General features: G+C 33.5%; 1 protein-coding gene across 1 annotated transcript; it reads right to left on the reverse strand.

The window, feature by feature from the left end:
- Window positions 1-311: 311 nt before the first annotated feature.
- LOC130647639 (prolyl endopeptidase-like) lies at window positions 312-11,877 on the reverse strand. Its single transcript, XM_057453576.1, has 21 exons — window positions 11,647-11,877; window positions 11,269-11,364; window positions 10,792-10,960; window positions 10,260-10,361; window positions 9,914-9,976; window positions 9,501-9,580; window positions 9,070-9,185; window positions 8,593-8,642; window positions 8,304-8,399; window positions 7,732-7,836; window positions 6,893-6,997; window positions 6,266-6,346; window positions 5,776-5,889; window positions 5,359-5,507; window positions 4,504-4,620; window positions 3,836-3,931; window positions 3,271-3,318; window positions 2,567-2,620; window positions 2,060-2,213; window positions 1,593-1,661; window positions 312-1,045 (listed from the first exon to the last, which is right to left on the reverse strand). The coding sequence occupies exons 1-21, from the start codon at window positions 11,841-11,843 to the stop codon at window positions 968-970; spliced, it is 2,139 nt and encodes a 712-aa protein (XP_057309559.1). The 5' UTR covers window positions 11,844-11,877; the 3' UTR covers window positions 312-967.
- Between the last annotated feature and the right edge of the window lie 276 nt (window positions 11,878-12,153).

A 12,153-nucleotide genomic window follows, 5' to 3' on the forward strand; every position in this document is an offset into this window, starting at 1 on the left:
GAAAGCATACTAACAGCGGTTCTTTCAAATTTGAAGACACGTTGGTAAGACTGCAGGGTCGTTCTTTGTTCAGCGCGTACAGAAACGAACTTTAACCCCTTAGCTCGGTAACACAATTATTTTTATTATGATAACACTTTCACTTCAAATTTATGTGGATTTATTCTGTTTTGTAAAGTACACCACCAATGGTCAAAAAAATCACATGTCCATTTGAAGTTAACCCTCCCCCCCCCGTCCCCCTACTTCCTGGCCTTCATAGTACATGGAATATTCGCTTCTCAAGATAAATAACTAAACCTGAGTTCAGATGTTTAGAATGTTCTCTTTAAATGACTATAATTTTGTTAATAAGACGATAAAAACATACAGAAAACAAAAACGTGAAATAATAAATATTACTTATAAATAAGTGAAAATCAAAATTATTTCCACGTCAATCACATAAAATCAATGGCAAACATCCTTTGATAAAATTACCATGTTTTTTGAATTTATAAGGAAAAAGAGGAAAATGCTGAAGGTTAGAGGATTTCAGAGACTCCTTAAACAGCGCAAGCTGATTGGTTGCTTTCATGACAACACTAATCGAATGTAGAGCTATTAGGAAGAGTAGAACATGTTTTAGAGAAATTAAAAAAAGGGCAGAAATTAAATTGTTTCGACAAAATTTTCAATGGTAATAATAACCAAGGGATGTTTTTGTCACAACATCTGATATAATACAATATCATATAGTTCATGTAACAATTCGCAATCATTAAAACCCCCGGTGTAAACAAACCCTTCTTAAATATGAGGGTTAAGTGAGACAAAAATTCTCGTTTATTTAAGTCGGTTTTATAAGGATATACACCGCACATTTTTGATGCTTGCGATTTGTTAGATAAACATCCTCATATAGTGATACATTATAGCGATCACAGATAATACAGTTTTATAAGTGCAGAAGCTTGCTTTTTCGTAGTTATGAAGCTTCTGTGTCCAACCATGCAATACCGACGATTTTCGCGATAAAAGCATATGTATTTGCTGTTTCCTCGATCTTAAAAAAAAATACGTATGCAGTCGTTACAGTAACTTTGCGTATTTTCTAATCGCGACCATGATTTTTTCTCGCTGTATTCTTTTCCAGGATGGTTATGAAAATATTGAAAACAACATTCCATGACTTTTTCAGATTTTGCGATGTTCCAGGGGAGTATTAAAAAAAGTGTTAAAAATCAGTTGAATTAACAGCTGGTTCGGACTGTCGCGATATATATATTGGTTCAAGGGGAAATATAATCGAGCACAAGCTACTGTTTATAAAACTCGCATTCAATTATTAGAGTCAGCTTTCAACAACAAACTATTGACAGAGATTTTTTAAAGGTCTTTTCAAAATTATTAAAAAGTTTTTCACTTTTTTTCTGAAATGGTTGTTCTGAAGTCAATTTTACTAAAACTTTTTCAGCATTTTCCTAGCCACTCTGTTATCAGAAATATGATTTTCACCACAACTGGCATTATATCAAAATTATTGATACAAATATATATATCAAAATAGCCTCTGCCTGAAAATGTTTTTTATCGTTTTTTACTGTACTTACAATTTTTGATGTGGGCTTCCCTCCACCATGACCACTTTCAGTGTCTATCTTGATCAATAAAGGATGTTTCTATGGAGATAAAGAAAATTAGTAATTAATACAAAAAAGAGTTGTGATAGAAAAGATGAATGCTGATACAACTTTCACAGAGAACTTAGAACAGAATCACAACATTTTCATCTTCTCTTTCCAAGATTGCATTTTTTACATTTTTCTGACTGATTACAATTGTAAATCTACTAAATACAGGTTTTGGTTTTATAGAATCCATTTCATCTTGAATTTTTGATAAGTGAAGAACAGATTTTATCTCTCCGATTGTTTACTTTGAAGTTCTTCATGACGTTACCGGTTAGTTGTCCGGCCTTCATGGCAACCTCCATAAAGCGCTCCAATAAATTGGTCAAAATTATTAGAACAGCATTGCACACACACACACACACACATACACACACACAACGGTTTACCTGGTTTTCACATGCTCCGAGAACGTGCTGCAACTCCGCGATAAGTTTGAGCGAGTGCAAGGGAACCACCCTGTCGTCATGATCAGCGGTTAACAACAAAACAGCGGGATATTGATGTTTGTCGTTCCTTTTCACGTTATGGAGGGGTGAATACCTATATACATTTGTAATCCAATATAAATCTACCGAAGTGAAAAATAGTTATAGAAAAAACAAGGTTAAATAAAACAGAAAAAAGGAAATCAAATTACTAAAATATCGAATTCCCAATCAAAAATGTTTGCCGTAAGTAATTTAATTTTCGCACAGATTAATTTTGCGAATTTCACGGGTTTCTTGACACTTTTGTGAAATTGAACATTTGCTATCCAAGAAATAATCGACCGTTAAATTAAACCCAGGCGAAAATTAAACCAGGTTTTGCAAATCACAAAAGATGTTTTTGTAAAGTCAACAAGTATATTCATAAATTTGTTTTCATAGCTAAAACCTTTAATGTCTACTTACTTCACCAAATATTCAAAATCCTCCTTCTTGTCTGCACAACCGAAATCTGTTGTCCTAAAAACATTTCGTCATATATCAACAAACTGGTCACACTTACTAACCATAATGTTTGGTTATCTTTTGTTGTGCTAAGCCAGACGTAGGCGACCGCTGTGTTAGTTATGCATATGTTATTTTTCTTCTTCTAAGCGGGAATAATTACTTCCAAACCAATCAGGACAGTGGATTGACATGCATAATTATGCATCCACGGTTGATTTGTGGAAGTCTGGCTTACGGTAAGTAGTAAAAAGAAGATATTAATGAGAGAAAAATGACTTTTTACAGCCACTCTTTTTATAGAGTCGAATTTAAGGTGATTTGAGGAATTTTGAATAGAATTTACAGCAAAATGATTGAGCAGATTTTCAAAATTTCTAACTGAAATTGACCTAAGAAGCATGTTTACTTATTTATCCATATAATCTCGTAAAGTTAAATTTTAGAGGCGATTTGAGGAGGCTTAACATTTTAGAATCTATATTATAATGCCCGTATACGTCTGTCTGTCTGTCTGTCACGCAAAATGGTAGCTTAGCTGCGCAATAACGAAAAGCACGCAATGCGGTATAAAAAGGAAGAGCGAACCCGTGGATTTTCCACGGGCTAACGACTAGTAAGGAGAAAAATAACAGACAGTCTGCAACAAAACTACATTTTCTTACCACGCATGACCAATAGTGTACTTATGAAACTTCAACATGTCTGTAACACTAAAACAATATAAAAAAATAACCAAATATAAAATTATAGATAAGATGATTCAAACTCGTTGAATACAGATTAATTGTTAACTTGTGGATGTTTAGCCGTTGCACGCATTTCGTAACGTTAAACAGAATACCTTAACCAACAAATTCTCCCTTTATTGCAGCCGTAAATGGCTTTTTTAGCGACCACAAAAGACACTGAAGATACCACACAAACAGTACACACAGATTTGTATGATTACAAACTGAAAATTCAACAAGGCCTCTAGCGTTAGATTGAGAAATAACAAGGGCGAGTCTAATTTGCTCTTTAGCATAGGATGACCTACCTCAAGTCAGGATGCTAATTTAGCTAAGAAAAACACCAGAGTGCTAAGCTAAATCTAACATGATTTCTCTATACGAACTTTTTTGTGGTTGGACCTTAGTCTGAATGTACACAACTTGTGACTCGCCATTTGACGGCTTAGCCACACGTATAAAAGCTGAAGTACCAGAGGCGAAAAGGCATCACACTCACCTCACTTGCCCGATGATACATTTAAAAAGATCTGGTCTTTGATTCATGCACGCTGTCACTAACAGACCTCCATTTGAGCCTCCCATAATGGTTAACCTAAAGAAAATATGAAATATATTAGAGCAAAAAAAAAAATGAACCTAAATATATATAAAAATATAACCCTGGAGTAGAACAGAAAGAAAAAAACACCGTAGCTTATTACTTGTCTCTTATAGTAATACTCATATTTTGACTGTGTTTAAAATGGACGCGTCGTAGCTTTATTTCAGATCCTCCCTGCAGGGTAATTTATTACTTCATGCTAACAGAAAAACAAGTATGCACGAAAATAACTATGCGAAAATGTTTTCCACGGAATGGAACTAAAACATCTCCAACCACAACTCTTGAATGAAAGAATGCTATAATGAATTTCATTTTCATTTTCAAACGTAAGACTACTAAAGGTTTGTGAGAGCTTTGGCCAAAATAAGTTGCCGCTAAAATCTGAGAAAAAACTAACTAAACAGTAGTGATTGGGCAGCCATTTTGAATGAGATATATGTATTTAACGAACCGCGCTAAGTTGCTTTCCACCACAAACCTAGTTTTTAAAGAACATTAGACACACGTTCTCAGATCATTTCATAAAAACGAAATGAGTTTAAGGAGGGTTTTATATTCACCTTTCGGTAGTTGTGTATTTTTGTTCGATGAGATATTCCCCTGCAGCGATGAAATCGTCGAATACATTTTGTTTTTTTGAGAAACTACCATCTTTGTGCCATTGTTCACCATACTCACTAAATTGTAAACAAACAAAAAATGACAGAAAATGATGTACAGTGAGACCTCTCTCATGCAGAACTCAAAATTGGAAAATTGTTTACGGCAGAGAAAGTTAAAGATCAGATAGCAAAAATTAAGAAAATCCCTTTCGAAAGTTTAAACGATCCAAAAAATGTTTTATCTACAACTTAGCTTTTTTAAAAAACTCGTAGTTCTGCGTCAAATCAAATCCTGTTTTGTGAATTAAGCATGTTTTTCGCTCCTGTTTGAATAATAATAACATTTGAATTTAAAAAATCGAACGTTTTTTATCTTGCAGTGTACAAGGGTCCGAGGGGGGGGGGGACTCGTGATAGAAATAGAAATAGAAAATACGGCAAAGGACCAAAATATTGTCAGACATAAAAAAGTGCTTGAGATAAAAAGCCACATATAGACGAATTAGTACCAAAAAAATCATAGATCTTGACAAAGTGCGCATGCGCTAACAAATTTGTTGTTTGCGCTATAGCAGTCAAATGGAAGGTAACCTGTTCAAATTGAAAAAATACTTTTATAGATCTTTTAAAAAGAGTAAAAGTACTCATTTTCCATGTTTTAAAATTAACAACAGTACCAAGTAACTCAGTCAGTAGCCACGTCCTAACGTTCCATCGAAAGCCACATCCAATTTATTGGATGTGCTGTCATTTTTACTATCACGTGATCGTTTCCTCGCAAATAAGGAGACATAAGAACTTACATAAACATACCCTCCTCCTCTGATATTCGCTATTGCAAGTACTCCTCCAAGGTGCTGCATGAATATAACTCGAGACACACTAAATCCAGGAGTGATAGAAATATTAAAACCACCGTAACCGTACAACAAACACGGGTAAGAGCCATCCATCGTGATGCCCTGCGTGAGAAAATAAAATGAGGCGCGATTATCGACAAAATAAAAAACGGAATCTTTTACACATCGAAGACTCGCTTTGTATGGGTAGTTTTTGGCAAGGATTTAATTTTACGGTTGAAAATCTAAAATTTCTTTTTAATGTAATGTATTATGCGTGGATTCATTTTCACGGAAACGACAAAACCTTGAAATGGCGAGCACCGATCCACGTAGGGCTGGCAATAGTTGTATAGCGTTTCTAGACTGACACATTTGTTATAAAACTTACTTTTCTATGCACAATAAACATAGGTACGGTCGTTCCATCTTTACTTTTGTAGAACACTTGACTTGTCTCAAACAACGTGTGATTGAAACCAGCCACGGCTATCTCGCGAAAAACCTAAAAATAAGGAAACACGATGTAATGGCAACTAGATATAAGACTATTCAGACTTATTCGGACATATTTTTGGAGTTATAATCCTATTCTTCCATTGGTTAGTGAAGTCTTAGTAGCCGTTTACACGAAAGCATGGAGGTATAATGTTTCAATTCGGGTTAAATTTTATTACAGTGGTGGTCCGTAGGGGTTCGAAATATTATGCTTTCACGACTTTTTAAGTTTGTGCACTAATCGAAAACGGTCTTTCAGTGAATACTTGAGTAGGTTTATACTTTTTAAAACATAAAGTGCCCATTGTAAGTCAAATTTGTGCATTGTTGAGACATGTTACATGTGTTCACTGTGACAGAAATAGAGCTGCTAATGTACTTACACTTGGTTCAATAACTTCTTGCGATAAATCACATCGGTATATAATACCCGGGGTTAGAAATGACGTAAATGAGTAAAACATCTAAAAAAAGAAAGATGCGAGATATAAATCAAAGTATTGTAGGCTCAAATCAGAGGTTGCAATGATTTCTTAAAAGATGGGAGAAAAAGCTTTAGATGGTGGGGCTCACATTCTCAGTCAAAATTCAGGGTGTCCATTCATTTTTAACAAATAAATTTCAAGTTTACTGATCTTTTTCCAGGAGTAATTTCGTTCGACGAAAACAGAAATTTTCATAAGAAGAAAACAATAACATGACGACTAAAAAAACCCAAACATAAACAAAAATTAGACCTGAAAAATTATTTCCCAAGAATATTCAAGGAAATTTTCCTATTTTTAGCAATTTTTGGGGGCAATAGTCTAGGCGTTTCTAGCACTAGAGGCCACCCCGAACTTTTACCCAAATGTCGAAATTTCTGCTTTAAAAGTGGTGGTTAGTGCAGGGTTGGTCCCACTCTGACTCTGTAACTAAATGGTCACAAAGTTGCTATCTTTGACATACTACTCATCTCCACTTGGGAGAAGAAGATATAGATTATAAAGTATCAGATCAAAATAATATACTTCTGTTTGTTCTTTCCTTCCTGAGTATCCACGAATAGTACCAACATCCACGTCTAATTCTTTAAATCTTTTACCATCTTCAAGCCGATGCAGGTACAATTTATTCTAAAAAGAAGCAAATAATTTTACTATTAACCTGCGAATCATTTTACTCGTTGTATAGAGTCTTAATAAAATGTTTATATATTAAGAAGTGCTAAACTAAATTTAGTGGAATAATTAGACAAAAGTAACCTGGAATAATTAGACAATAGCACCCTGGAATAATTTAACAACAGTAGCCTGAAATAATTAGACAACAGTAACCTGGAATGATTAGACAATAGCACCCTGGAATAATTTATCAACAGTAGCTTCGAATAATTAGACAACAGTAACCTGGAATAATTAGACAATAGCACCCTGGAATAATTTATCAACAGTATCTTCGAATAATTAGACAACAGTAACCTGGAATAATTAGACAATAGCACCCTGGAATAATTTAACAACAGTAGCCTCGAATAATCAGACAACAGTAACCTGGAATAATTAGACAATAGCACCCTGGAATAATTTATCAACAGTAGCTTCGAATAATTAGACAACAGTAACCTGGAATAATTAGACAATAGCACCCTGGAATAATTTAACAACAGTAGCCTCGAATAATCAGACAACAGTAACCTGGAATGGAATAAGTAAACCATAGTAACCGTGCGGAAATAATTACACGGTGACCTGACATTTCTAGACAGAAGTCTAAGATACTTATACTTAAAAACAGTGATATAGAAAGAGTAAACAAAATTGCCTATTTCTGTTAGTGACACTGTAGTGAAGACACAAGTTAACACTACCTTAACATCATGTAGATAACACATGACTAACACATTTTCTTTCACACATGCTGTCCACTCCAACACATCTTTCTCATGCTCTTCAACTAACGTCATCCAATTGTCCTAAACATGTTAAAGAAATCGCTATTAGAATTGTTGTTTATGTGGGTCAGCGTAACAGAATTTAACGTTTTTTAGACCCTTACTGCTTTCCAGTCTTGGACTACCTTAATTAATTTCCGCGAAAAAACTAATTTTCGCAAAGTTTGCAAGTTCTTATAGTTCGCGACAATTTGTCTTCGCAAATTTCGCAACGGAAGGATTTGATGACATTTTTTAACAATTTATACCGTGTTTAAAAACAGATTTAAAGTAGAAGACAGAAAAGAAAGACTGTTAAACTTAAAACCACATAGCTACATGTTATATGTGGTTCTTGTAAATCCAAAGGAAAAAATGTAAATCTTTTTTCAAAAAGGACGATAAAAAATTCAAATTTCGCGGAAACTAATTTTCGCGAAATTTGACAAAAACACGCGAAATTCGCGAAAATTAATTCTCTCAAGAAAAACAGAAAAAAAAACACCCACCATTTGATAGTTATCGAAGTCTATGTTGATCAGTTTGTATCTTGGTGCATTCAAGTTTGTTTTGAAAGTAAATATCGAACCCGTGTTCGTGATGTACTAAAGAAAATGAAGCAAAACTCAATGCTGGTGCGTTTATAACAACATGAAATTAAAAAGATTATTTATATATCGTTGAAAAATGGTTCTACTGTCGTTAAACCTTTAGGAAAACTCGTTGAACACATTTACAGATATCAGAAAGGTTGCTTGCTTGCCAGTAAAAAAAATTAACAATAACAAGAAGCTCTACCTCGTATTCAGCATCAAAATTATCAACAACTTTTACGTAAGGTAACAATCCTAAAAAAACAAACCCTAAGTCTAAAGCCCCGCTTACATAGAAATTTATTTTAAAAGTAATACCTAAAGAATAATGGGAGAACAAAGGCTCAAATTTAGAAAAAAATTTAAATACAAGTCGGTGGCCCGCGGATAAATCCACGGGTTCGCCCGTCCTTTATTTACCACATTTTGTGTCCCGCTACTTCAGCTACCATTTTAAGTGACAGACAAACGTAAGAAATTGAGAAATTTAATCAAATTTAAGAGTATTCAAAAACATTTTTGTGCTTAACAAAATTATAGGACCTTGTTGTGGTTGTTTCTAGAGCGAGTGGTTATGGTTCGGTTCGAATTGAGTCATAGTACAAATATAACAACTAACCACACCAAAAAATATTAAATGAAGTGGAAAAAAATGATTCTAGATAAAGAAATAGTTCTATACCTTTAATTTCATAATTATTTTTTGATAGATCGTAATAATATAATCTATTGACAGGATCACATCCTTCACTAACGGTGAAAATAACAACTTTGCCATCATCACTTAATTCTGCGTGTCTAAAAAAGAAAAAAAAACATGAAGGATTCAAAGAACGTGAAAATTTTTCTATCTTTGAGTTAATTATTAGTTCTGGACAAAAACATTACTCAGAACTTTCCCGTTTTGTATAATCATATAATTTAAATAGCGCATAATTCATGCAACAAACTAGCTAGTAGATAGACCTGTGGAAGATTATAGGCAGAGCAATGAAATGTGTTTTTGACCAACAGTTTACAGAGATATGGGGTTTAAAAGTTTTTTAATCCCGCCATCAAACTTCACAATAAACACCCAGGACAAGAAACACGCAAATTAAAAACTTCACTCACATCATCCATTTAGGATGGTCAGGTGTCTCTGCTACAAGAATGTCTTCTGATTGGTCAGTTCCAAGCACGTGATAATAAAGCTATAAAGAACCGATGTTGCCGTCATTTAAACGATAATAGATTATTACAGTAAAGATAACTCAATTTTGATATGCAAACTTTCTATGCCTAAAAAGTCGGAGGACGGACTTTTTGCTTTCTTCTTCACTGTTTAACTGCAGGAAGACTTAAAAGAGACAAAACTAATCAAGTCCATTTATTTTAGTTTATTATATGAAACTAGTTGGTAACCCGTCGTCGTTTACGTGAAAATATCCACGGGGTCGCCCATCTTTAAATTACACTCTATTTTGTGTGCCCGTTGCACGACGCTTTTCTCGCGGATATTTTAAGTTTAGTATGTGTTCTCTTACCTTTTGGTGAATGTTTGAAGCTGTCTCTGTTCCATCTTGTTTTGTTTCATCTTTGGGATATTTCTGAATGATTGGAAAATAATTGAAAATGATAATGGGGTACACATTTAAAAAAAAGTTTTTCAGTTTCATTAAATTAAAACACTAACAAAATTTTCCTAACATCTTAACAATGTAATGAAAACAAAGCTCCCTATTAGTTCAAACAAAAAAAATGAAGACTTATCCTTAGCTTATACCTTTCAAATTTTTCAGGAGTTAATGTTTTACCAGGTTAGCTATCAAGGTCAGAATTGTAAATGTTCGAAACAAGTATAGGAAATATAAAATATAAATGATAACTTACATTGTAAAATATTCCTTTGTGATCATGTGTCCATGATATGCACGAAAATTTGACATTCTCCAAAACATCATCTAAATGTTCTTTACTTTCCACTTTCATAAACTAAACAACAAAAAAAAAGTTATATAACCATAAAATAGGATGTAATAATTACACTTTCTCTTTTAAGAATAAGTCTGTTTGTAAAATACATCACGTATACACTTGTCCATTTTGTACTGAACCAACCACGCACATACATTTTTACTGCTTAGGAAGTAAATCCTTAGCTGACTGAACACATAGATCTACTGTCAAAACTCGTTAAAAACCACCCCAAAGTTGCACCACCATAACTCCGGGAATTACATTGTTTTAAAAAGTGCTCTGGATGCTTTAGAAATAAATAAATTAGGCTGCCGAACGATTTTTGTTTTCAAATATTAGGTTTGCCTGCATCAAAAGCTACATTTATCACATCACACAGGTTGTGTAGTTATCAATATCATATACACCGGCATACTATTACAAGGTAAAAATCAACGCAACATACTTTAATCGTCACCCAGTCAGAACCTTTATGACTGACGCTGTATGCGAGAGTTTCACCATCCTCAGAAAAACTTGTGCTGTTAACTGATTTCAAGCCATCTTTACAGAATGAGTTTGGATCAAGAAATATTTCAGCTTCACCATCTAACGATTGTTGCACATACAAAACACTGTAAAGAATAAATATAAACAACAACAACAACAACAACCGCAACAACAACAACAACAACAACAACAAAATAAAAAATAGATAATATAATATATTATTCTGTAAAAAAAGCCAGACTTCTTGTAGTAGCCTTGTCACGTAGTACAACTACCACCTTTAAAGTTGCCATAGTTTGAAAAAATTAGCCATTTGCTTCTAGCTGGATAGAACTATTTCTAATCAGATTAAACCTTCAAACTTAAACCAATTTAGCGAAAAAGTAACAAAATCAACACAATACAAAAAAAATTAAAGATATATAAATCATACCCTTGATTTTGTAATCCTGAGTTATACCAATAAAAATATCTCTTGCCTCTTTTGAATGGACACCCAAACTTGGGATAATCATAAAGTGCAGTCATTCTAAATACAAAAAAACCCAAAAAGTTTAACTTAACAAAATTAAATATCAGTCGTTAACCTGTGGAAAAAGTTCACTAAATTTATTGGTCACTATTCGCAGCTACCATTTTGGCTCACAGACAGAAAGTCAAGTATTAGAAAATAGATTAGCCATTAGCTGTGGAAAAATCCACCGGTTTCGCCTAACATATTATCTGTATCAGTATTTCAAGCATTTAGTGTTAGAATTACTTGATGGTGGGAAGAGAGTTGCGGGTATAATAATATAGAGATTATCTCTACCTTTCTTTAAACTTCTCCCTCACAGGATTGTCCTTAAGGAAAGGATCTGTGATTTTATTTTGAGCAGTAACAAATGCTTTTGTTTCCTCTGAGTCAGGATCTTCCAACCAATGATAAGGATTTGGTATTTTAACACCATGGAAATCGTCAAATGATTCTTCATCCCTACGAACTTTTGGATACTGTATTTCACCCATTTTAATATAATCTAAAAATAAAAACTTTAAAATTGAAATCAATTACTGTCGTATAAATAGTTAACAGAGGTCAAGAGGTCAAGAGCACATGCCTGCATGTCTAGAAAAATATAAAAATGTTTTTCTTGACTCATTCCGAATTATTATTGCACTGCCAAAACAAACAAATTAAAATAGAATAAACATGCAAACAAGTCCCATTGAAAATATATTTAGAATGAGAAATTATTGACCTCCTAAGTAGATGTAAAAAAAAACGTTCAAACAAATACAAAAAAAAATTGTTATGCTTTTGAGTAGGATTTATTTT

The sequence above is a fragment of the Hydractinia symbiolongicarpus genome, chromosome 6, assembly GCF_029227915.1.
Source record: "Hydractinia symbiolongicarpus strain clone_291-10 chromosome 6, HSymV2.1, whole genome shotgun sequence".
Taxonomy (NCBI): Eukaryota; Metazoa; Cnidaria; class Hydrozoa; order Anthoathecata; family Hydractiniidae; genus Hydractinia; species Hydractinia symbiolongicarpus.